We start from the raw sequence: 26,643 nt of genomic DNA, 5'->3' as shown, positions 1-26,643 counted from the left end.
ATCCTCTCTCTATTTTATCAAAGATATAATTTATCATTATATTAAATAAAACTGGACTTATTACACCAAAGACTTAAACTACTTCAGTCTATGTGCATTTTATTTTCATAATACAAAAGCTTCACAATTTGAGTTACATTACTGAAATAAATGAACTATTCCACGACATTCTAATTTATTGAGATGCACCTTTAGTCAAGTAGACAAATACAAAGACTGCAAATGTGGGTATTTGAACAAGGCTTCTGGGTAGAATGTGAACCTCTTTAATCCTGCCCAGGTTTAATGATTTTCAAGCTGTGCGCGCTTACTGATTATGTAATAATGAGTTAACAAGCTGTCCAGGTGGCACAAATTGTTTTCTGTTTGGCTTTAAAAGTCCTGGTTTGGATGGAACTATATGTATAGTTTGGTCATTTTGAGGTTAAGGTTGTAGTAAAGAATGGATATGATTAAATTTACTCTTTTGGTGTTTCTTTATCACCAGTTGCTATGGCAAGGTGAGTTTTAATAATTTGGTCGTTGTTTCATTTCAATAATTATTATTATGTTTGTTTCAATGTGTGTTTTCTCAATACCAGTGATTTTCAGAAGACCCAGTCATTTTATCGACCCATTCATCAAACTAAACGCATTTATTTTTCTCTTTCCCAAACTATCTTCACTTGAGTAACAAGATTTATTTACTTAGCCATCCAAACATGTCCATCTGTGAAGTCTTGTTCACATTCTGAACCTTGAAGTTTTTAATACAGCTAAAGAAAACCTCAATGTTTACTTCTCCTCCCAAGTCTCTTGTTCATTTGTCATCACCGCTCTGTATTTGGCTGTTACTACAAGACCTCAAACTAAGAAACCTCAAATCACTTCACCCCAGGAGTGAAGTAAATTTAGTTTAACACTTTGCATTAAATTTGAATCAATCACTTGGTTCTCTCTACAGTCAATCGGTTAAATGAACACCGTAACTTGGTTTGTGCATCTCTTTCTGTCTCCCTAGGAAATGTCTGGAGTCAGGGTGAGCTGCCAGTTAACACCACGGCGCCAGAGCGTCAGGGGGACGAATCGCCAGCTAACACCACGACGCCAGAGCGTCAGTGGGACGAATCGCCAGCTAACACCACGGCGCCAGAGCGTCAGTGGGACGAATCGCCAGCTAACACCACGACGCCAGAGCGTCAGTGGGACGAATCGCCAGCTAACACCACGACGCCAGAGCATCAGTGGGACGAATCGCCAGCTAACACCACGGCGCCAGGGCCTCAGGAGGATGAGACGGAGACCACTTCTAGTGCCACCACACAGTCTCAGGAGATGGAAACCACTTCTAGTGCCACCACACAGTCTCAGGAGACTGAGACCACTTCAAACACTACCTAAGCCTTGTTGAATAGGTTTTTTGTTTTTTTTGGTGCTGTCTAGCTGCTTTGTCAAAAGTTGACTAACAAAATAAAAGTTTAATGGTTTGTCTTGTTCAATGTCTCTTTCCAGAGTTGGAGCTGCTTTTAATGCCAATTCTTTCTCTTTGGGGGGGTCGCTTTAGCAGTTGACCATTTCTGGTACATTGCTGTTACCAATTCTGCCTAAACGTAATGGGCTCTAAGCAAGGAGAGGTGGTGTATTTCTGCTCCTGTTATACTGGCAAGGGCACTTCTGGCTTGTACAGTAAACTAAGAAACCATCAGTTGTGTGGGAGACACGCCCCCTTACTAAAAGAAAACACTGTAGTTTTATACAGTGAAGTTGAGGTTATATCTTCATAACAATGGAAAAAACTTTTACAACGTTTTTAAGGCAAATGAAGGCATCGTAGGAGCACTGTATTCTCATTCTGTGTCTTCACACTACAACTCCTGTGCTAGTTCTCATTCCTTTCTGGTGAAGGAAGACATCAGGGGGAAAAATGGATTGTAAACCTTAAAAAAAAAATCAACTTCCAAATGAAACAAGCAAAGGTAACCCCTTGTCCATTTCTGGTAGCATTAATCCGCTGTTTGGTGTCATGTCTTAACTATCAGAATAGACCACTTGTTAAGGCATGGGCCCAGTGAGTCAGCACAGTGTCATTGTTGTCTGTGTACAAAGTCTTTATTTGGCACATTGAAGTTAAAGAGTTTGGTGATTTTACATCCGAGTTAGTTCTGGCTGCAGGTAAAGTTTTAATCGTTGTTGATTTTAATATCCATGTTGACAATGAAAAAGATGCATTGGGATCAGCATTTATAGACATTCTGAACTCTGTTGGGGTTTGACAACACGTATCAGGACCTACTCCTTGTCGAAATCATACTCTAGATTTAATACTAGAACTAGAACACCCATCACCTGCCCTGAATGCCTCCCCACAAAACCATTCACACCATTCACAACTCCTGCAACCAGCCCCAAATGCCTCTCCAAACAACCGTTCACACCATTAACAGCTCCTGCAACCCATCCTGAACACCTCTCCAATCAAGCACTCTCACCATTCACACCTCCTGCATCCCCCCTCTCCCCCACACCTGCAATTCAGATCAATCAATCAATCAATCACCTTTATTTATATAGTGCTTTAAACAAAATACATTGCGCCAAAGCACTGAACAACATTCATTTGGAAAACAGTGTCTCAATAATGCAAAATGATAGTTAAAGGCAGTTCATCATTGAATTCAGTTATGTAATCTCTGTTCAGTTGAAATAGTGTCTGTTTTAATTTGCAATCAAGTCAATGATATCGCTGTAGATGAAGTGACCCCAACTAAGCAAGCCAGAGGCGACAGCGGCAAGGAACCGAAACTCCATCGGTGACAGAATGGAGAAAAAAACCTTGGGAGAAACCAGGCTCAGTTGGGGGGCCAGTTCTCCTCTGACCAGACGAAACCAGTAGTTCAATTCCAGGCTGCAGCAAAGTCAGATTGTGCAGAAGAATCATCTGTTTCCTGTGGTCTTGTCCTGGTGCTCCTCTGAGACAAGGTCTTTACAGGGGATCTGTATCTGGGGCTCTAGTTGTCCTGGTCTCCGCTGTCTTTCAGGGCAGTAGAGGTCCTTTCTAGGTGCTGATCCACCATCTGGTCTGGATACGTACTGGATCCGGGTGACTGCAGTGACCCTCTGATCTGGACACAGACTGGATCTGGTGGCCACGGTGACCTCGGAACAAGAGAGAAACAGACAAATATTAGCGTAGATGCCATTCTTCTAATGATGTAGAAAGTACAGATCAGCGAGGATGCGGTGCGCCAGGTCTTCTGGAAGCAGAAAAGGAAAAAAGCACCAGGCCCAGATTGTGTTACACCAATCCTGTGCTGACCAGCTGGCCCCCATCTTCACACAGATCTTCAACAGATCGCTGGAGCTGTGCGAAGTCCCTTCATGCTTCAAACGCTCCACCATCATCCCCATCCCTAACAAACCCAAAATTACAGGACTAAATGACTACAGGCCTGTGGCTCTAACGTCTGTAGTCATGAAGTCATTTGAAAAACTGGTGCTGGCCCACCTGAAGGACATCACTGGGCCCTTGCTGGATCCTCTTCAGTTTGCCTACAGAGCAAACAGGTCTGTGGACGATGCAGTAAACATTGGACTGCATTATGTTCTGCAACACCTAGACAGACCGGGGACTTATGTGAAGATCCTATTTGTGGACTTCAGCTCGGCCTTTAACATGATCATCCCAAACCTTCTTCTGCCCAAACTAACTCAGCTCTCCGTTCCCACCTCCATCTGTCAGTGGATCAACAGCTTCCTGACAGACAGGCAGCAGCTAGTGAGGCTGGGAAAATACACATCCAGCACCCGTACAATCAGCACCGGAGCTCCCCAGGGCTGTGTTCTCTCCCCACTGCTCTTCTCCCTGTACACCAACGATTGCACATCTAAGAACCCCTCTGTCAAGCTCCTGAAGTTTGCAGACGACGCCACACTCATCGGCCTCATTCAGGACGGTGACGAGTCTGCTTACAGACAGGAGGTAAAAGAGCTGGCTGTCTGGTGCACTCTCAACAACCTGGAGCTTAACACGCTCAAAACAGTGGAGATGATCGTGGACTTCAGGAGAGACCCCCCTGCACTCCCCCCACTCACCATCATGAACAGCCCTGTGACTGCAGTGGAATCATTCAGGTTCCTGGGCACCACTATCTCTCAGGACCTGAAGTGGGACATTCACATTGACTCCATCGTAAAAAAGGCCCAGCAGAGGTTGTACTTCCTTCGCCAGCTGAGGAAATTTAACCTGCCACAGGAGCTGCTGAAACAGTTCTACTCCACCATCATCGAATCCATCCTCTGCACTTCAGTAACTGTCTGGTTTAGCTCAGCTTCTAAATCTGACCTCAGAAGACTACAGAGGGTAGTCCGGACTGCTGAGAGAATCATCGGTACAACCCTCCCTTCTATTCAAGAACTCTACTTATCCAGAGTGAGAAAAAGGGCTGTCAAAATCACTTTGGACCCCTCACATCCAGCACACTCTCTCTTTGAACTGTTGCCATCTGGTCGACGCTACAGAGCACTGAGCACTACAACGACCAGACACAGGACCAGTTTCTTCCCTCAGGCAATCCATCTTATGAACAGCTGATAATAACGGCGAACACACTACACTATATATTTATATACACATACACTTTATTTATCTAACACACATACTTAGTATACACTTACATTTTGCACATAATTTACATGTACATACATAACTGTTTTTTGTAATATACCTGCCTACAATTGTCATTTTTATATTGTCATTCACTATCTACTTATTTGTATTTTTTTATTCTTTTATTATGTGTTTTATGTTCTGTCTCTGTCATTCTGTTGTACTGCGGAGCTTCTGTCACGAAAACAAATTCCTCGTATGTGTAAACATACCTGGCAATAAAGCTCATTCTGATTCTGATTCTGATTCTGATACTGTCACATGGAATTGATGTTGATGGTGTTGAAATCATGCAGCCAAGTGATATCTCAGATCATTATTTAGTTTTGTGCAAACTTCATATAGCCAAAATTGTAAATTCTACTTCTTGTTACAAGTATGGAAGAACCATCACTTCAACCACAAAAGACTGCTTTTTAAGTTATCTTCCTGATGTATCCAAATTCCTTAGCATATCCAAAACCTCAGAACAACTTGATGATGTAACAGAAACTATGCACTCTCTCTTTTCTAGCACTTTAAATACAGTTGCTCCTTTACGCTTAAGGAAGGTTAAGAAAACCAGTATGACACCATGGTATAATGAGCATACTCGCTCCCTAAAGAGAGCAGCCCGAAAAATGGAGCGCAGCTGGAGGAAAACAAAACTAGAGGTATTTCGGATTGCTTGGCGGGAAAGTAACCTATCCTACAGAAAAGCATTAAAAACCGTTAGATCCGATTACTTTTCTTCTTTTTTAGAAGAAAACAAACATAACCCCAGGTATTTATCAATACAGTGGCTAATTAACGAAAAAATTAAGCCTCAACAAGTATTGACATTTCCCAACATCACAGCAGTAATGACTTTCTGAACCACTTTACTTCTAAAATCGATACTATTAGAGATAAAATTGCAACCATTCAGCCGTCAGCTACAGTATCACATCAGACATTGCACTATAGACCCCATGAGGAACAGTTCCACTCATTCTCTACTATAGGAGAGGAATAATTGTATAAACTTGTTAAATCATCTAAACCAACAACATGTATGTTAGACCCTATACCATCTAAGCTCCTAAAAGAGGTGCTTCCAGAAGTCATAGATCCTCTTCTGGCTATTATTAATTCCTCATTGTCATTAGGATATGTCCCCAAAACCTTCAAACTGGCTGTTATTAAGCCTCTCATCAAAAAAAAACACAACTTGACCCCAAAGAACTAGTTAATTATAGACCAATCTCGAATCTCCCTTTTCTGTCCAAGATACTAGAAAAGGTGGTATCCTCACAATTATATTCCTTCTTAGAGAAAAATGGTATATGTGAGGATTTCCAGTCAGGATTTAGACCGTATCATAGTACTGAGACTGCTCTCCTTAGAGTTACAAATGACCTGCTCTTATCATCTGATCGTGGTTGTATCTCTCTATTAGTTTTATTGGATCTTAGTGCTGCGTTTGACACAATTGACCACAACATTCTTTTGCATAGACTTGAACACTTTGTTGGCATCAGTGGAAGTGCATTAGCATGGTTTAAATCATACTTATATGACCGCCATCAGTTCGTAGCAGTGAATGAAGATGTATCATATCGATCACAAGTGCAGTATGGAGTACCTCAAGGCTCAGTAGTAGGGCCGCTACTCTTTATGTTTTATATGTTACCCTTGGGAGATGTCATCAGGAACATGGTGTTAGCTTTCACTGTTATGCTGATGATACTCAGCTCTATATTTCTTTGCGGCCCGGTGAAACACACCATTTTGAACAACTAATGAAATGCATAGTCTATATAAAAAACTGGATGACGAGCAATTTCTTACTGCTAAATTCTGAAAAAACAGAGGTGTTGATTATAGGACCTAAAAACTCTGCATGTAATAACCTAGAACACTGTCTAAGACTTGATGGTTGCTCTGTCAATTCTTCGTCATCAGTTAGGAACCTAGGTGTGCTACTTGATCGCAATATTTCCTTAGAAAGCCACATTTCTAGCATTTGTAAAACTGAATTTTTCCATCTCAAAAATATATCTAAATCACAGCCTATGCTCTCAATTTCAAATGCAGAAAACTTAATCCATGCATTTATGACCTCAAGGTTAGATTATTTTAATGCTTTATTGGGTGGTTGTTCTGCACGCTTAGTAAACAAACTACAGCTAGTCCAAAATGCAGCAGCAAGAGTTCTTACTAGAACCAGGAAGTATGACCATATTAGCCCGGTCCTGTCAACACTGCACTGGCTCCCTATCAAACATCGTATAGATTTTAGAATATTGTTTATTACTTATAAAGCCCTGAATGATTTAGCACCTCAGTATTTGAATGAGCTCCTTTTACATCATAATCCTCTACGTCCGCTACGTTCTCAAAACTCAGGCAATTTGATAATACCTAGAATATCAAAATCAACTGCGGGCGGCAGATCCTTTTCCTATTTGGAGCTTAAACTCTGGAATAACCTACCTAACACTGTTCGGGAGGCAGACACACTCTTGCAGTTTAAATCTAGATTAAAATCCAATCTCTTTAACCTGGCTTACACATAACATACTAATATGCTTTTAATAACCAAATCCATAAAAAGGATTTTAGGTAAACCAGAACCGGGAACACTTCCTATAACACCCGATGTACTTGCTACATCTTTAGAAGAATGGCATCTAGGCTAATATTAGTCTGTTTTCTCTTTTATTCCTTAGCCACCAGATCCAGTCTGTATCCAGATAAGAGGGTCACTGCAGTCACCCGGATCCAGTACGTATCCAGACCAGATGGTGGATCAGCACCTAGAAAGGACCTCTACATCCCTGAAAGACAGCGGAGACCAGGACAACTAGAGCCCCAGATACAGATCCCCTGTAAAGACCTTGTCTCCGATGACCACCAGGACAAGACCACAGGAAACAGATGATTCCTCTGCACAATCTGACTTTGCTGCCCTGTGACTGCAGTGGAGTCATTCAGGTTCCTGGGAACCACCATCTCTCAGGACCTGAAGTGGGACATTCACATTGACTCCATCGTAAAAAAGGCCCAGCAGAGGTTGTACTTTCTCCGCCAGCTGAGGAAGTTTAACCTGCCACAGGAGCTGCTGAAACAGTTCTACTCCACCATCATTGAATCCATCCTCTGCACTTCAGTAACTGTCTGGTTCAGCTCAGCTTCTAAATCTGACCTCAGAAGACTACAGAGGGTAGTCCGGACTGCTGAGCGAATCATCGGTTCAACTCTCCCATCTATTCAAGAACTGTACTTATCCAGAGTGAGAAAAAGGGCTGTCAATATCACTCTGGACCCCTCACATCCAGCACACTCCCTCTTTGAACTGTTGCCATCTGGTCGACGCTACAGAGCACTGAGCACTAGAACGACCAGACACAGGACCAGTTTCTTCCCTCAGGCAATTCATCTTATGAACAGCTGACAATAATGGCGAACACACTACACTTTATATTTATATACACACACACTTTATTTATCTAACACACATACTTAGTATACACTTAAATTCTGCACACAATATATATGTACATACATAACTTCACTTTGTAATATACCTGCCTACAATTGTCATTTGTATATTGTCATTCACTGTCTACATATTTGTATTTTTTATTCTTTTATTATGTGTTTTATGTTCTGTCACTGTCATTCTGTTGTACTGCGGAGCTTCTGTCACGAAAACAAATTCCTCGTATGTGTAAACATACCTGGCAATAAAGCTCATTCTGATTCTGATTCTGATTCTGCAGCCTGGAATTGAACTACTGGTTTCGTCTGGTCAGAGGAGAACTGACCCCCAACTGAGACTGGTTTCTCCCAAGGTTTTTTTCTCCATTCTGTCACCGATGGAGTTTTGGTTCCTTGCCGCTGTCGCCTCTGGCTTGCTTAGTTGGGGTCACTTCATCTACAGCGATATCGTTGACTTGATTGCAAATAAATGCACAGACACTATTTAACTGAACAGAGATGACATCACTGAATTCAATGATGAACTGCCTTTAACTATCATTTTGCATTATTGACATACTGTTTTCCTAATGAATGTTGTTCAGTTACTTTGACGCAATGTATTTTGTTTAAAGCGCTATATAAATAAAGGTGACTTGACTTGACTTGACTTGGCCAATTGCCAATCCTAACTGTTCCACATATACCCCAAAACCAGCTTTCCCACTAACTGGATCTCTAGACCTGTGAAAGTCTGTGAAAACAATCATAGTACTTCCACTAATTGAATTAAGATATTCCTCTATGTTTGGTGCCACCTCCAATTTCTCTTTTTCCTGATGAAAACCAAGCTCAACACACATTTCAGGCAGCACCCAATAGGGCATAGGTAACCAACTTGTGTTCTACGATATCTCCCTGATCCATGCTCATCTTCCCTGCCCACGAATCATTTGAATCATAGCTGTATATGAAATGCTGTTTTATAACAAAGTTCGGGAGGAACAGTCGCAGTTCATTAACCTGATTAACACAAGTGGAGACCAATCAGTAATCAACTCATGACAAGGTATAAATAACAGCAGAACCTATCTCTGTTCATTGACAGTTTTCAGCATCCCTCCTCCACCCCATTTCTCCTCACTTATAGATCCATCTACTCTTACCACAACCGGGGGGAGTACTCTGGGTTCGGGCCACATCCCGAGCTCGGAGCCCTCCACCCGGACAGCACGCCAAATACGCATAAACTTACGGTATTAATATACGTAGATGTGAACTCGTGAATAGGCATTTTTAACTGATTTAGTAGCTAGTTCTAATTACGTTTTCCACACGTGTTTAGGTGTGGTATGTGATCAGTTTTTCTCCAAAAATCAGCATGATTAAAATGTGATATTAAGTTACTAAAAACAATAATTTAATTACAAATACAAAATGTTGAAAAATAATGTCATATATGAATGAATAATAGCCTAAAGAACCTTTGTGCCAAAAGGGTTCTTTCTTGTCATTATATAACCTTTTTAGCACAAGGTTCTTTGGAGTTGAGTAAAGAACCCTATGGTTATAGAACCCCAATGGACCCTTTTTTCTAAGAGTGTGTTGTCATAATGTTCACCTTGGAGATTGAAAATGTTTCTTTTTTGAGATCCCAGGAGCCCAAATTCAGACCCAGAACAATAAAACCAACAGAAACTATGAGAGTTCAAAGGAGGAATCTTTATATTAGCAAACTGCAGGGAGAGGAAGAGTAGATATAAATCATTATCTGCAAGATTTACCACAATCTGATATGATCCCACCACCTCAGAGAAAACCAGAGTTGAGCTGCTGCAAGAGGTTTTGAAGCACAGCAGCTGAGGTCAAAGAGTTCACGAATCATTTAAATCAGTTCGGGAGTTCGTAAAAGGATCGCGAATCATTTGAGTCAATTCGGGAGTTCGGAGAGGATTAGCGAATCATTTAAATCAGTTCGTAGCAGGATCGCAGATCATTTGAGTCAGTTTGGGGATCGCGAATCATTTGAGTCAGTTCGAGAGTTCGGAGCGGGTTCCCGAATCATTTGAGTCAGTTTGGGGATCGCGAATCATTTGAGTCAGTTCGGGAGTTCGGAGCGGGTTCGCGAATCATTTGAGTCAGTCTGGGGATCGCGAATCATTTGAGTCAGTTCGGGAGTTCGGAGCGGGTTCGCGAATCATTTGAATCAGTTCAAGAGTTCGGAGCGGGTTCGCGAATCATTTGAGTCAGTTTGGGGATCGCGAATCATTTGAGTCAGTTCGGGAGTTCGGAGCGGGTTCGCGAATCATTTGAGTCAGTTTGGGGATCACGAATCATTTGAGTCAGTTCGAGAGTTCGGAGCGGGTTTGCGAATCATTTGAGTCAGATTGGGGATCTCGAATCATTTGAGTCAGTTCGAAAGTTCAGAGCGGGTTCGCGAATCATTTGAGTCAGTTTGGGGATCGCGAATCATTTGAGTCAGTTCGGGAGTTCGGAGCGGGTTCGCGAATCATTTGAGTCAGTTCGGGAGTTCGGAGCGGGTTCGCAAATCATTTGAGTCAGTTCGGGAGTTCGGAGCGGCTTCGCGAATCTTTTGAATCAATTCGAGAGTTCAGGCAATGATTTAAAGCTTAGGCTACGATATGAAACAAATGAATGGAATAAGCACAGCGCTCTCACCAATCAAACATCCGTGCTGTGCATCTCAGTCTCTCAAAGACCAAACCAGTTATCTCTCAAGAGTAGGCTAATCAGATTAGATACGGATACATTGTCTACTTGGCCTACAGGTTTGCATCTTTATCTTATCCTGGTTTGCGCGGCACACACACATCTGTTTAGTGATGTTCACTAAACATTATAGACTCGCTTAAAGTGTTCTGCGTAATGAAAATGTGCGCATTGAATTGATTCAGTCGTGTTCAGATGATCACTAAACGTTTGTCATGACATCTCTCTGCTTGCATGATAAATATTATTTTAGAAATTAATAATTATTTTAGTTTAACACCACATACTTGTTCAGTGATAACTACGAAAAAAAAGATAAAGATAATAACGGTCTTATCAAGTAACTGTACAACATTGTATATGAATGCAGATATGAAAAATTTTGTGATTGTTACAGATACAAATACTGGCTGTTACATGACAATTTGAATATGTAATGTCATAATTATAAAGTTTTTCAAATTTACACAAGTAATTGTTGCAAAAGGTTATACATTAATAAGTGTTTATTGATTTAAAAAACTAATTAATTTGTTTTCATTTACAATACCATGAACCACGAGTACCCCAGCAAACATTTAGACGTCTTTTGACCGTTGAAAAGACGTCCATCCGAGACGTCCCGTCATGGTTGAAAAATAGTTCCAAAATGAAAGTTGAACCGACGTCTTTGACGTCTTCTGGACGTGAACGGCACGCATTTTCTGCACGTCCCTGGACGTCTAAATGTGTCGATTTCTGGAGGTCGTTGTCTTCTGGATTTTTAAATGCGTTGCTGCATATTTTAAGTGTATGTATATATAAGCCTGCATATAAAATAATCACACACCCACTGTGTAACAGTGAAAGGCAATCAATTATGTCTTGAGGTTTAAAACATCTTGACAAAAGTTCAAGATCGGTCCAGTCAGACATGAACGTTCATAAAACATCTTAATCACGTGTACATCACTAACAATAACACATTATTTGTGGACATATGCAAAAAAAGAAACATGTTCTGATTTAGCACATTTTATTGTTTTTGAACAGTTTAGCATCTGTTAACCAAACTAAAATACTAATTACAAAATACTGATTATATAAAGGGAAAATTCATTCATTTACTCACCCTCATGTTTCAAACCTGAATACCTTTCTGTGTTCTGACGATATTGTTTTCATGGTTGTTTTACTGGGACAATGACAAATAAGAATCTTAAAGATGATAATATATTTAAAAATGTGTTTTTCAATGTTATCTTTTTATCCATTTTGGATTTCTGAAATAAGTTTACAGGCCTACCATTTTTTTTCCATCAGAAATATGATTTAATGAGGGGCATCACTGAATAAAAAGTGCTGAAATACTCAATCTTAAAGTCCATTATTATTGTTAAAAATTTATATTTGCAGTGTTTGTTTATTAATGTTTTTAATATATAAATCAATATTGCATTTATTTTAAAATACTTTAATCATATAGTATTAAGAATATTATTAATATTTGAACATGTAGCATAAACACCTTGCAGGAGCCATTGTTGTCTTGTGACAAGAAAACCATAAAACATAAGATCCTTATCATAAAATATGTTTGAAATCATTGCTATTTATGAAATCAAAGTGGGGTAAATGTTTTTAAACTGTATAGAACCGACATTAATTAAAATATTACATTTCTGAGAATGTTTTCTACTAGAATGTTAAAAGATGGTTTCTTTTTATCAATTCTTTGTTAATCTTGCCATTGACTTACACAGTTGTCTCATAAACACAGATATTTGGAAGAATGTTTGTAGCCAAGCAGATCTCACAATCCATTAACTGCCACTGTAGGAAAAATTATTATGATCGTAACATGAGGGTGAGAAAATTATGACTATTTTCATTTTTGGGTGAAATATCCCTTAAACACACAGTTGTTTGGCTCATTTCTTGTAACCTCCACCCCCATCTCTTCCCGGAGCAATCTTCAGGTGTTCTGCCATCGCTGCATCCACTTCAGAGTCTCCACCTCTTCACAGCATCTGAGGGATGAGAACACATTTCTTTTTAAAATAAATAAAATAAAACATTTGAGATAAATGACATGCACTTATTTTCAAAATATCTTTATGGTCTACAGCTAAAAAAAAAAAAAAAAAAAAAACCTTGAACCAAGATGAACGAATCATGAATGAAACATTAGGAAAAAAAGGTAATCAACAAGCATTAGATTTTATTTGTATTGTACAAAAGGTGTAATGCTTTAATGTGATGCCCTTGAGAAACACTCACAGTGTAACTGTGAGAAAGTGAACAGGACATTTCTGATAAGACAGGAGAGCTGTGACGTCCCCTGAATAATTAATTAAAGCGTACCAATAAAAATGACATCAATATAAGTAACTTTTAGCTTTCTAACGTTAGCTAATTTTAGCCACACTCAGTGAATTTCAGTTGACAACATGGGCATCATTTATCTCGGTTCCTTCGTGTCAAACAAGTAAAACTCAAGCACGTTAATCAAATAATACAAAATGTACTTACCCCACAGTAGATTTTATGTAATTTATATCGACAAATCTCCCTCCAAGAGTCCTCTTCGAGTCCTCTCCTCCTCGTGGTGGTTGCCTGCTTGATGTACCGGAACTTCCGGAAATTCCGAAATTTATCTATCGCGGCTGTACAAACGGCTTGCATGCATAACCCTTTTAAGACGTGTTGCCCCTTTAAGATGTGTTGCCCTTTTAAGTCTTATCGCCATTTTACCATTGCGCAGCAAAGTTGAAGAGAAGAGACATTAGCCGATCCAATACAAGCATAATATGTGTGCGTGCATCCTAAAAGTGAGTTGTTCTTGGTAAATTATGTTTAGTATTGAGATTAAGTCATAATCTTGCAGGCATTTGCAGATATGATAATTATTTTCGATAGATTGTGCGTGCATAACCAGCGTTTGTTTACAAGCACGTTATGTATATCTGCTGTGATATTTTACAATTGCTTTATCTCTACTGTTCTCATGTTCTACATTGAGATAGATTGTCTTTAGTTAATCTGTCTGCTGTAAATTGCAAGTATAAGTGTGTTAATGAGGATTATGTGGTAAAATTACCTATTCAGATGCTAATATGCCAATCCATTGAGCTGTAGCATTTCACTTATATTCAGTAATATTGCTAGTAATGTTAATTTGTTGGGTTTAAAATCTGTATTATTCACCTTTTTGTATTTGTTATTTTTATACAGACCACACCTGTTATATGCTAAATGGGAAAGTAAAGTCCTCAAAGAAAGAACTGTTGTTGACTGAGTTCCTGGGCTCTGACTGGCCTACCAGTGCAAGTGATCCCTTCCACAGTCTTTTGATAACTCACATTCCAAATCCTACAAAATGGTCCTTCGAGCCAGATGATCACTTCTCTGGATTAAGATGTCAGCCAGTTCTGAAACAGTAAACCCCTCGGTTCGCACAAAGCGCCGTCCAGCCTATTTACAAGATTATGAGGTGGACTTGCAGAGCTTCCATAAAACAGTGTTACCAGTTAGTACGAGGGAACAACCAGTGGAGTCATCTGATGACGATTACTCTTCGCCACAGGTTGGAGCATCTGCTGCAAAGCCTAAGAGAGCGCATGGTTTACCCACCATTTCTTCCCCGTCGAGGCTGACGGTCAGGGATAAGCATTGTGACCATCCACGTCTTCTGCAGCAGCACATTTCCAGTCCTGCCTACCAGTCATCACCACAATATCCAAACCGACAGCTACAGTCTGAATACGGTGCAGAGTTCGTTCCCCTTGGTGATGAAGGTGATGGATACCAGAGTGACAGATCAGATGCTAGTTCCCTAAAGTTACAAAGGATCTCAGAGGAGAATTTAAAGCTTCGTGAAACACAGACGGCCATCCAAGCTGATCTTAAACGAATTGAGACCGCCAAAGATGAACTGATCCAGCTTTTAGACAGAGCCTGTAGTCTGCAAAAGCCTTTATCTATGTCCAACACCCGTTCTGATTATCCATCAGTTAAATTCCACGATGAAGCATATGCAGATGATGAAGACTGGCCAGAGCCTCCTCCACCCATTTCATACGATGAGCCAGAAAATATAAATCAGTGCGGCAGGCAAAGGATTAAGAGCACTACAAGAGCCACACCAACAATCACTCCTAGACTCACTTATGTTGAAAAGACTAGGGATTTCGTCTATCCAAGTTCATATGATAACCAGTTTAGGTATGGCCAGTATCCTGCCCGACAGATAGGTCCTCCAAATGCACATGAACAACCAAGAAGTCTTTATCCTGAACAACACAGGACAGTTTCCTATAATGTGTCACCTCCCATGGCATCTGTGGATCTGACAGAGAAATATTACAAAGGTCCCTCGCCCACCATTCCTTACTTCCGCACCAAAGACCCAAGTGAGTTTGCTCGATTAAAAATAGCCTTGGAAAATCTTCTGCCACCTGATAGTACTGAGATGTTCAAATATCAAGTACTGGTTGACCACTTGAAATTAGACGATGCTTGTCTAATAGCAGATTCCTTCTTGCACTCCCCTACACCTTATCGAGACACCATGTTGGCCCTGAATGAGCGGTTCGGTCAGCCTCACCAAGTAGCATTAAGACGGATTGCCACTATTCTTGATTCACCTGATATAAGCCGCAATGACCCTTCAGCCTTTGAGAAGTTCTCTCTTCAAGTGCAGTCTCTAGTTGGGCTGCTTAAGACTTTAGGCCAGGCAGGGAGCGTTGAGTTGTATTGTGGGTCGCATGTTGCACGCCTTCTCAATAAGTTGCCACCTGAAAGACGGGCTGATTTCCGCCGCCACATGTTACATCGGCCTGGGGTGACATACTCATTGGTAGATCTGGCAGAATGGCTGAAATATGAGTCTTGGTGCCAAAGCTATGATGATCAAACTGCCAAGGGAGAAAGCAGAGCCAAACGAGAGTTCCGAGTAGCTCCACGAGCACGCCAAACCACTGCCACAGTACTGACTGGGTCTGGAAATAGTGTTGATGTGAGAGCCACTGCAAATTCTCCTGCCAAGGTTGATGAGAAAGCTAAAGGTAGGCCCATGGTATATTGCTCTTACTGTTAGAACTCTGAACATGCTTTCAGTCAGTGCCCTCAAATTCCGACCCTCACCAAAGATCAACTCTCAGAGTGGATACGATCCAATAGGAGATGCTGGCGTTGTGGTCTTGCCCATCAGGCTGCCCATTGTGGTCTAAAGAAACCATGTCCACTTTGTCAAAGGAAGCATCTACGAATCCTCCATGAAGTAAATGAGAGGCCTGTCACAGTGTCATCCAAAACCGAGGCTTGCCTAGTTAGTTCAGCGACACAGACACTTTACCTGAACAAACCAGTCAGCAGTAATAAAGTTTTGCTCAAGATTGTCAGAGTACTCCTACATCATGGCAGTTGCACATTTGCAATCCTTGATGACGGTTCTGAGCGTACCATGCTTCTGCCAGATGCAGTACGAAAGCTTGGCTTGAGAGGTACTGAAGAAAGCTTAGCTCTGAGAACAATCCGTCATGATGTGCAAACCCTTGAAGGGGCTTCAGTCTCATTCCACATTTCTCCATACTACAATCCAAAGAAGCGATATCTGATATCCAGAGCCTTTACTGCACCACAGCTTGATCTCATTGACCACTCCTACCCAATAGCTAAGCTGCAAAAGCAGTACAAACATTTGGCTGGACTACCATTGCAGAGCTTTGAAAAGGCCAAACCTCTCATCCTTGTTGGCGCAGATCAAACTCACATGATCACACCAATTGAGCCGGTAAGACTTGGTCCACCTGGTGGCCCTGCTGCAATAAGAACCAAACTAGGCTGGACACTGCAGGGCCCTACCAGCCTGTTAGAGCAGCGACTCAAGCCAAAGGAGTGTCTCCACATATCCCTTCCTCTTAGCACCACAGAATTGTGCAAGAATGTTAATAGGCTGTGGCAAGTGGATGTTTTGCCCTTTCGGAATGAAACTGAGTGCACAAGGTCAAAGCAGGACCAAAGGGCCATCGAACTGCTGGAAGCCAAAACAATTCGCATAAAGGTGGATGGAATTCGCCGGTATGCAACACCCTTGTTACGTAAAGGTGACATGCCCCATCTTCACGCCACTATGGAAGCAGTCATGCCACGCCTACGAAGTACTGAGAGGAAACTTGCCAGAGACCCGCAACAAGCTGATGCCTATTCCTCCGAAATCCAGAAATTGGTTCAGTCAGGTGCAATCAGAATGCTCAGTCCAGAAGAAATAGAAGGAGGTGGTGAGTGCTGGTTTATTCCACATCACATGGTGCACCATAATGGCAAGAATCGTGTGGTGTTTGATTGCTCATTTCAGTTTAATGGTCTCAGCTTAAATGATTCACTCCTCGCTGGCCCCATCTTGGGTTCATCTCTCCTTGGGGTCTTACTCAGATTCCGTGAACATACAGTCGCCATCAGTGCGGATACCCGGGGCATGTTCCACCAGGTCCGCCTTCTTCCTGAAGATAGATCACTTCTTCGGTTTATCTGGCGTGACTCCAGGGAAAAGGGCACCCCTGATGTCTTTGAATGGCAGGTTCTTCCATTTGGGACAACGTGCAGCCCCTGCTGTGCAACCTTTGCCTTACAGCAGCATGTAAGAGACCATAGCCAACCGGGTGATGATGTAAGGTTCTCCATAGAACGATGCTTTTATGTTGACAATTGCTTGCAGAGCTTGCCATCACCAGAGGAGGCTAAGCAATTGGTTGATAAGCTGAGAGGTCTGTTAGCTGAAGGAGGCTTTGAATTGAGGCAATGGGCCAGCAATATTCCAGCTGTCATTAACCATCTTCCACCTGAAGCAAGATCGGATGGGTTTGAACTCTGGCTAGCCCATGAAAAGACTGATGTCCAAGAGTCCACATTGGGCCTTAGCTGGAATTGCCCAGCAGATGTTCTGACTTACCGTCACCGGCCCATCGATCATGGGGCTCCAACCATGAGGATTATTTACAAAGTTTTAGCCAGTCAGTATGACCCCTTAGGATATATCCTCCCATATACTACGAGGGCAAAGGTACTGGTCCAACAACTTTGGAACAAACAGCACAGCTGGGATGATACTCAGCTTCCCCAAGCCTTGGTTCAGAGCTGGAATGAATGGGAAAGTCAGCTGCAGTTTCTTCACAAAATCAGTTTCCCAAGATCATATGTACCAGCTTCAGTAGATCAGACAAGATCTATTATAGACCTTCACGTGTTCAGTGATGCTTCAGAGAGCGCATATGGAGCAGTCGCCTACCTGCGCACTGAAGATCAGCAGGGTAAGATCCATCTGTCATTCGTATTGGCACGTTCTAGAGTAGCACCTAAAAGAGTCCTGTCAATACCCCGCTTGGAGCTCTGTGCTGCGGTAATTGGTGCACAGCTAAAAACCCAGTTGCAGAAGGAATTAACATTGCCACTTCTCCACACAGTTCTCTGGACAGACTCTACTACAGTGCTGTCTTGGATTCAGTCAGAGTCTTGCCATTTCAAGGTTTTCGTCGGTACCAGAGTGGCTGAAATCCATGAGCTTACCAACACCACCGCTTGGCGATACGTGGATTCAGCTCAAAATCCAGCGGATGACCTTACAAGAGGAAAGACTCTAAAAGACCTTGCTAAGCCAAACAGATGGAGCCATGGGCCCCCACTCCTGCTCCTTTCCTCAGAGAACTGGCCAGCAAACCCTACAGAGTGCCCCGAGATTGACAAGTCTGAGTTCAAGAAATCCGCATTCTGTGGAGTTGTAGCTGTAAACGGACAATTTGGCAGTGAGTACAAGACCTGGACAGAGCTGGTGAAGGCCATTGCACAGGAGCTACATGGGGCGGCTGGAGAGTCAGGAGAACCTACAGCAAACACTTACCAAACAGCAGAGACATTCATACTCCAGAAGGTGCAAAGTGAGAGTTTTCCTGAAGAATTACAACGGTTGAGATCAGGCAAACCTCTTCAACACAATAGCCGCTTACTTACCTTAACTCCAGAATATGACACATCGACCAATCTAATCCGGGTTGGAGGTAGGTTACGACATGCAGAAACCTTAGATCCTGCCCTGAAACATCCAATCGTACTAGATTCTAGACATCCAGCCGTGAAATTGCTTCTTCAAGATTTTGATGAAAGACTCTGCCATCCAGGCCCTGATCGGGTGTTTGCAGAAATAAGGAGAAAATACTGGGTGTTAAGAGGAAGAGCAGCCATCCGCATCTTACAGCATGCCTGTACAGAATGTCAAAGACTCAGAGCCAAACCTACCTTTCCCAAAATGGCAGACCTTCCTGTGGCACGCTTACGCCTCTACAAACCTGCCTTCCATTCCACCGGTATGGATTGCTTCTGCCCTTTCCTTGTAAAGATTGGTCGACGAGTAGAAAAGAGGTGGGGAATCCTCTACAAGTGTCTTACCACACGAGCCGTACACGTGGACCTGCTTAACAGCTTGGACACAGATTCATTTCTGATGTCACTACGTAGGTTTATTGCTCGAAGAGGTTCCCCAGTAGAATTACTGTCAGACCAAGGAACAAATTTCCGAGGTGGTGAACGGGAACTGTGCGAGGCATTCCAGGCCATGTCACCTGATCTCCAGCGAAAACTCGCACCACAAAAGATAGCATTCCATTTCAATCCCCCTGCAGCACCACACTTTGGGGGAGTGTGGGAAAGGGAGATCCATTAAAATGGCACTATCTACATCTATTGGGGACCAAACAGTACCAGAGGAAGTACTCAGGACTGTTCTGATCGAAGTATGATCGCCATTTTACCATTGCGCAGCAAAGTTGAAGAGAAGAGACATTAGCCGATCCAATACAAGCATAATATGTGTGCGTGCATCCTAAAAGTTAGTTGTTCTTGGTAAATTATGTTTAGTATTGAGATTAAGTTATAATCTTGCAGGCATTTGCAGATATGATAATTATTTTCGATAGATTGTGCGTGCATAACCAGCGTTTGTTTACAAGCACGTTATGTATATCTGCTGTGATATTTTACAATTGCTTTATCTCTACTGTTCTCATGTTCTACATTGAGATAGATTGTCTTTAGTTAATCTGTCTGCTGTAAATTGCAAGTATAAGTGTGTTAATGAGGATTATGTGGTAAAATTACCTATTCAGATGCTAATATGCCAATCCATTGAGCTGTAGCATTTCACTTATATTCAGTAATATTGCTAGTAATGTTAATTTGTTGGATTTAAAATCTGTATTATTCACCTTTTTGTATTTGTTATTTTTATACAGACCACACCTGTTATATGCTAAATGGGAAAGTAAAGTCCTCAAAGAAAGAACTGTTGTTGACTGAGTTCCTGGGCTCTGACCGGCCTACCAGTGCAAGTGATCCCTTCCACAGTCTTTTGATAACTCACATTCCAAATCCTACAGCGGGATTTTGTAATATCACGAAATACATCAGTATGTTTTGTGTCTACATCTTGGCAGCACCGTTTTGGCAATTACATCCAACTCAGACCGAAATTGTGACCGGGTATATATCTGTTTCACATGTATATGCATAGATTCAATAAAAATAATAACAACAAATACTTAAAACAGGTTGAAATAATGACTAAATTGCAGCATTGCTTTGCAATCACTTAACCACACTGGGCTCTTTTTGATTATAATTTTTTTTTTAAACAAGATAAAGTGAATATATTTACTTTGTAAATAATTTTTTTTTTTCCTGCTAGTCTTGCTTGGACATCTTTTCACAAACCATGAGGAGACGTGACAGACGTCAGTGGACGTCTATTCACAACCTCTTTAAAACCACTTAAAAACTACTTGGTGCTCTTTAATTAAATATTGCAGTATTAATCAAGGTGTAAGCACAGCTTTTGCATATTCCACAAGGATTTCACAGAGGGTCATGATGGACGTGTAACGCACGTGTAAATGACGTCACTAGGTGACGTCCTCTCACAACCGATTCACAACGTGGGTAAATATTGAACTACACGTATCTAAAAGTCAAAGAAACAATTATAGATGAAACCCCATAGAACTATAAACGTGTACAAACATATCTGAATGCATTTTTAGGAAATGTTCTGTGTTACATATTTCTACCGATTTATGCCGTCCTACCGCGACTATTTTTGGCCGGCCACACGACGTCGCCGTCGGACCAATGTTTACTGGGAGTCGAGTAACTCGAGCATTTTTTTTATTTAAAAAAATCGACTAGTAGAAATCAGTAGTCTTGCAACCCCCATACTGTTCAACATTAATTAGTATTTTGTTATTGTAAAGGGTACGTTTAAGGCTATTTAGGTGTAGAAGTAAATAAAACACAATCTAACAGGTAACATTAGAAAATTAAATTAGAAACATCTAAACTTTTCAGGTCGCAGCAAGTGCACCGCTGGTCATGCACATCCTTTCCCGGAACAATACTGAAAGCTAAGCCAAGATGGAGAAACAGATGATCATAGCTGTACAAGGATAGCCATTTTTTTAATGAATCTATTAGCAGAGCTACTGCAAGGGATGTTTAGTGCTGGAAATCCATTTATTTGTTGCTGAAACTTCTGCATCTTCATGGAGAGCGGGTGGCACCAGTAGCGTCCACGGTGGGTGCGGTGGATAGACTACAGATGGACTACATTCATAATTTTCTACAGCAGCTTGCTTTACCTTTTCATGTATACTTGCACTAAACAACTCTCTTTTACTTTTTGCCTGCTCCCATGTTGAAATGAGGACAATTTTAGTTGGATGGTCTTCCATATGCCTCTTTAAATGAACATAATATGATGATGTCATTCGCAGTCGCCTCAACTCAAATGGCAGTTCACCTACTTCTACCTGAAGCGCTGTTATAGGGGAGGGTCTCATTGCTCCTGAACATATCCTGAATAACATCAAGCTTCTTTAATTCAGACTTTGCAGCAGACCCATACGCCATGCACCCAGTCAGCAATAGAGCTAATTAATCTAATTAATCTGCTCCCCACTCCTTATTGCACAAGCACCTAATTATGTTAATGACTTTTTACATTTGTCAACTACCTTTTCAATATGATTATTCCATGTAAGCTTAGAATCAAAATGCGCACCTAAAAATCTCAAACAATTTACTCTTTCTAAATCTCTACCATACATTTGAAATTTAAACCTTTCTTCAATTTGTTTAAAAGAGAAAAATAAGACGTTACATTGTTACTAAGATGTTCCAACATTGCATAACTTCTTCTATCTTTTCCCGTAGCTGTTACCTTCGCCTTTTTTAGTTCACTCTCTGAAAAACTTGTGTTCAAGCTATCATCTAGATCCTCTACATTTTCTAAAAGATATTGATAGTCTTTTTGTTGCTGCTCTTTTATGTCTTTCATCATCAGTTAAGTTGAGACTACTATGAACATTAGCTTTAGCTTTGACCATTAACGCTGCTTTATCTTCATCCTTCACTGCCACAGTCTCATCATTCTTAAGGACTGGATCGCTCCAAGATTCCCGCACCACACTCATTTTTTTAACAACTCTCCATAACGCATTTAAAGAGGTTTGCCTTCCTATAGTGTTACAATACTTTATCCAGTAATGCTTTTTAACTTTCTTAATTACGTTCCTCACCTTAGCTTTATTAAAATGCCATCTTTCAGAGAAACACTGGGTCACATCGCAGCATCCTACACATAATCAGATAGTGGTCACTTCCAATCGTTGACTCACTATAGACTTCCCAAATTATTTGACCTGTTGGTTGGATGTTTTATGTGGAACTTTTGATGAGGAACCAACTATTTCTAATTGTGAGCAAACTCAGTCTACCCAATCACTGACTACCTTTGCCTTAACTAACCATCTTTAATTGCTGATGTAATACAGAAATCTAATTCCTCTTCAAGCCGACTAGACCCTGCACCTACTTTTCTCCTGAAGCACTGTATCCCTCTTTCTGTCTCTATCCTACACCTCATTAACACATCTTTCATTTCTTCCGCTGTTCCCATCTCACTCAAGACTGCTTTTACTTGTATTCTTAAAAAAAACACGAATTTGGATCCTGTAAATCTATCCAACTACTGTGTGATTTCTAACCTGATATTTGTATCTAAAACCATGGAAAACACAGCTGCAGTCATTTCTATCTCGCAACAATCTCTTTGATATTTTTCAGTCTGGTTTTTGCATACGGCACAGCACGGAAACTGCACTAGTAAAGGTTGTCAATGATCTATTATTTTCTGGCGATTGAGGCAATTTATCAGTTCTTTTATAACTTGACCTTAACTTAGCCTTTGATGCTATTTGTCATAAGATACTACTCTGTTGCCTTGCAGAAGTTGGCATCTCAGGTTCTGCATTATCCTGGTTCTCCTCATATCTCACAGATCTGCAATACTTCATCTCACTGCACAAGTCCAAATCTCCTAGTGCCTTGCTCAAACAAGGAGTTCCCCAGGGCTCAGTTCTCGGACCATTATTATTCATCCTCAATATTCAGCCTGTTGGCCAAATAATTTGTCGTCATTGGTTTTATTTACCACTGTTATGCTGATGACATCCAGATATATACTGCTTGTTAACTAGACCCAGTCGATGGCATCATTATCTTCATGTGTCAGTGAGTTAAAGGATTGGCTACATTCTAATTTCCTCAGTCTGAACTTGAGTAAAACAGAAATTTTAATAATTGGTCCCCCATCTCGAATAAAACTCTTCTGCTCACCTTTAAGGCATTCAAAGGTCTTGCTCCCTCCTATCTTTCAGACCTACTCTCTTCTTAAATAACTTCTTGGACACTCCGGTCTTCTAATTCTGAACTTCCTTGTGTACCTAGGTTCCGCCTATCTTCAATGGGCGGCAGGTCCTTTTCCGTTATTGCACCCACACTTTTGGAATTCACTTCCCCTTGCACTCAGAACAGTAACCTCTTTTAGGGAATTCAAGTCAAAACTTAAAACTTATTTGTTTCATTAAAATTATCACTAATTTACATGTGTATTTTTCTGTTATGTTTTCCATTTTTATGTCTTTCCTACATAATCTCTGCTATATGCAACTGCATTATTTGCAACTGAATTGGGCAAATGTCCAATGAAATCGTTCATTGTTATCATTATTTGTTGCTTTGTGTACCATGTTCAGTGTCCCTGAGCTCGGGAAAGGCACTGTATGAATTGTAGGCGAGTGTCCTGGGGCATTGTGAGAGAGCGAGTGAGATTATTCAGAGTCTCCTGAGCCTGAGATGAAGGGAACACTAGGGTCAGCTGGACCCCAGGACTGATGAAGGGTTAACACTGATGTGGAAATGATGGACTCATAGCAAGGCATTGTTTGGAGAAATGAAGGAAAAGGAAGTTGTCAGTTTTGCACGTGGAAGTTTGGGACACAAAAGAAAGACGGGCTATCACGATATGATTAAGAAGATAGTTTAGAAACCATGTTGGCACTGTTGAAAAGAAATAAATTAATTAAATAAATAAATAAATAATAAGCATTGTTTTCCAAAACAAGTCAGGTCTCCTTTATAAAGTGCTTCCATCATTTGGACTTGAACATTTTACTTAATCTGACACATTTTTATTAGATCAAACATCACATAAATTAATTTTTGTACATTATTCTGCAATAAATCTCCAAACGCTGATGTTTTTAAACAGCAATAACTGACAGCAATAAACAGACAAGAGTACACTTTGTGAGAACGTGTGTGCAGTTTTTGAAGAAGAATAAAGGAAGTCTTCAAATAATGAACAGTGATGTTGAACAGAAGTGTGTTTGAGGAAGCAGAAGCTGTGTGTGTGTATGTGTGAGTTTGTGTGTGTGTGTGTGTGTAGGTGTGTGTGTGTGTGTGTGTGTGTGTGTGTGTGTGTGTGTGTATGTGTGAGTTTGTGTGTGTGTGTGTGTTCAGGCGGCGCGGACGCTGAAGAACGGTAACGCTCGGATGAAAGAGTCCAGTTTGCTGCTGAACAGATCGCTCTGGAGAGACTCACCCAGAACACACAGAGGATTCCTCACGATGTACTCCACATACAGCTGCAAACACACACACACACACACAGTCACCAGAGAGAAGAGAGAGAGCGTGTGAGTATGAGTGTGTGAGAGAGAGAGAGTGTGTGTGTGTGTGTGTGTGTGTGTGAGTGTGAGAGAGAGAGAGAGAGAGTGTGTGTGAGAGTGTGAGAGTGAGAGAGTGTGTGTGTGTGTGAGTGTGAGAGAGAGAGAGAGAGAGAGAGAGAGAGTGTGTGTGTGTGTGTCTCACAGTGCTGTAGATCTGCTGCAGTGTGTCTCTACAGTTCGGCACACCGAGGTCAGTGTTCAGCACCAGTTTGATTCCTGTTGGAGTCTCATAATAATGCAGCTTGTAACGGCTGGTCTGGAACGCCAGGAACCCGTCTTTCCTGAAGCACTGAGTCAAGGAGAAAACACACACACACACACACACACACACACACACACACACACACACACACACCAGACGGAGGATACATGTCCAGTGGACTCATCTTACTGATGAAGGAGCGGATGGAGAACAGCATGCCGTACATCAGCTTGAACTCCTGACGAACACAAACGAGATCATGACCCTCACTTCAGCTCGAATAAATCTCTCTGGACACAGAATACAGTTAATATAGGAACGACAGGTGAATAAAGCTCCAGTCTGGGATCCAGGACACCTGAGAAGAGATGATGCTGACCCTCAGAGGACCTCAGATGATGCTAACCCTGAATCAACAACAGAACTAACAAATACTGCTACAAGTGTGACTGCATCATATAATAATTATTAATTACTAATAATATTAATAATGTTCATCATCTGGCTGACTCTTCTTGTATTCATTTTACGTGCACAAACTGACAGTCACCACCATAAGCTTGTAGAAACATAATTTTCTGTAAAATTGCTTTGTAACGATTTTTATTGTAAAAAGCGCTATACAAATAAACTTGAATTGAATTGAAATATAAAGATAAAATTGATTTGTAGCTCATGAAAAAGCCATGTCCCCATTTTTCAAAACACTTATAAATCATACAGAATGAGTTTTTCTGAGAAAGTAAAAATGCACAAAGTTTCCTGTGAGGGTTAGGGTTAGGTGTAGGGTTGGTGAAGGGACATAGAATATACAGTTTCTACAGAATAAAAACCATTACACCTATGGGATGAACACACTTTAGACACAAACCAACATGTGTGTGTGTGTGTGTGTGTGTGTGTGTGTGTGTGTGTGTGTGTGTGTGTGTGTGTGTGTCTGTGTGTGTGTCTGTCTGTGATTGTGTGTGTGTGTGTGTGTGTGTTTCTGTGTGTGATTGTGTGTGTGTGTGTGTGTGTTTCTGTGTGTGTGTCTGTACCTCTTCTTTGGAGATTCCTGCTTGTTTCTTTCGGTTCCACTCGCTGTAATGAAGGCAGCTGCCATTGCGATCAAATATGTACAGATTATGTACAGTCATCTGAGAACAATAACAGAAATGACAGGATTACTGTGATGAAGATGATATCAGTGACACAAACACCTGTCTGTTCAACATCACAGTCTATAATAACCAACACACGATCACAGAATTAAATCACATAGAAGATAAACACTCTGCGGATGATCTATAGCGTGTTAGGATTCATTATGATGTGTATTAGAGTGAATGTTGACGCATGTCGTTATTTACCTTCCGCGCGCGTCTGCTCTGAGACTGACCACAGCTGCCTGAACGAGCACCGAACCTCCACCGGGAATATCTCACCAATCTAATATGCTTCAGACGAAAAATATAATAGATTTAAAAAATAGAACCGCGTTTTATTGTTTAAATTCTATAATGCATTTCCTAGAATGTGTTTTCTGATCTATC

The 26,643-nt window shown here is 41.1% G+C and overlaps 4 protein-coding genes across 6 annotated transcripts; 3 read left to right on the top strand and 1 right to left on the bottom strand.

The window, feature by feature from the left end:
- Window positions 1-366: 366 nt before the first annotated feature.
- Window positions 367-1,466, top strand: LOC128011058 (threonine-rich protein-like). The gene is made up of 2 exons (XM_052593098.1): window positions 367-500; window positions 1,001-1,466. The coding sequence occupies exons 1-2, from the start codon at window positions 443-445 to the stop codon at window positions 1,378-1,380; spliced, it is 438 nt and encodes a 145-aa protein (XP_052449058.1). The 5' UTR covers window positions 367-442; the 3' UTR covers window positions 1,381-1,466.
- A 12,026-nt stretch (window positions 1,467-13,492) lies between these two features.
- On the top strand, window positions 13,493-15,893 carry LOC128011044 (uncharacterized). Its single transcript, XM_052593079.1, has 2 exons — window positions 13,493-13,626; window positions 14,030-15,893. The coding sequence occupies exon 2, from the start codon at window positions 14,214-14,216 to the stop codon at window positions 15,891-15,893; it is 1,680 nt and encodes a 559-aa protein (XP_052449039.1). The 5' UTR covers window positions 13,493-13,626; window positions 14,030-14,213.
- A 366-nt stretch (window positions 15,894-16,259) lies between these two features.
- LOC128011043 (uncharacterized) lies at window positions 16,260-20,482 on the top strand. The gene is made up of 2 exons (XM_052593078.1): window positions 16,260-19,676; window positions 20,080-20,482. Exon 1 carries the CDS (start codon window positions 16,260-16,262, stop codon window positions 19,509-19,511), a length of 3,252 nt encoding a protein of 1,083 aa, XP_052449038.1. The 3' UTR covers window positions 19,512-19,676; window positions 20,080-20,482.
- A 3,865-nt stretch (window positions 20,483-24,347) lies between these two features.
- Window positions 24,348-26,616, bottom strand: LOC128011057 (trafficking protein particle complex subunit 1). 3 transcript variants are annotated; one of them, XM_052593097.1, is made up of 6 exons: window positions 26,461-26,616; window positions 26,149-26,247; window positions 25,279-25,349; window positions 25,052-25,190; window positions 24,695-24,825; window positions 24,348-24,624 (listed from the first exon to the last, which is right to left on the bottom strand). In XM_052593097.1, exons 2-5 carry the CDS (start codon window positions 26,245-26,247, stop codon window positions 24,697-24,699), a joined length of 438 nt encoding a protein of 145 aa, XP_052449057.1. In that variant the 5' UTR covers window positions 26,461-26,616; the 3' UTR covers window positions 24,348-24,624; window positions 24,695-24,696. The 3 variants fall into 3 exon arrangements, with proteins under 3 accessions (XP_052449057.1, XP_052449056.1, XP_052449054.1); XM_052593096.1 differs by having other exon boundaries at window positions 24,348-24,662; window positions 24,697-24,825; XM_052593094.1 differs by having other exon boundaries at window positions 24,348-24,825; window positions 26,461-26,612.
- Window positions 26,617-26,643: the final 27 nt, after the last annotated feature.

This window comes from Carassius gibelio, chromosome B23, assembly GCF_023724105.1.
Source record: "Carassius gibelio isolate Cgi1373 ecotype wild population from Czech Republic chromosome B23, carGib1.2-hapl.c, whole genome shotgun sequence".
NCBI classification, from domain to species: Eukaryota; Metazoa; Chordata; class Actinopteri; order Cypriniformes; family Cyprinidae; genus Carassius; species Carassius gibelio.
The sequence above is the reverse complement of the archived record's forward strand: the minus strand, read 5'-3'. Positions and strand labels throughout refer to the sequence as shown.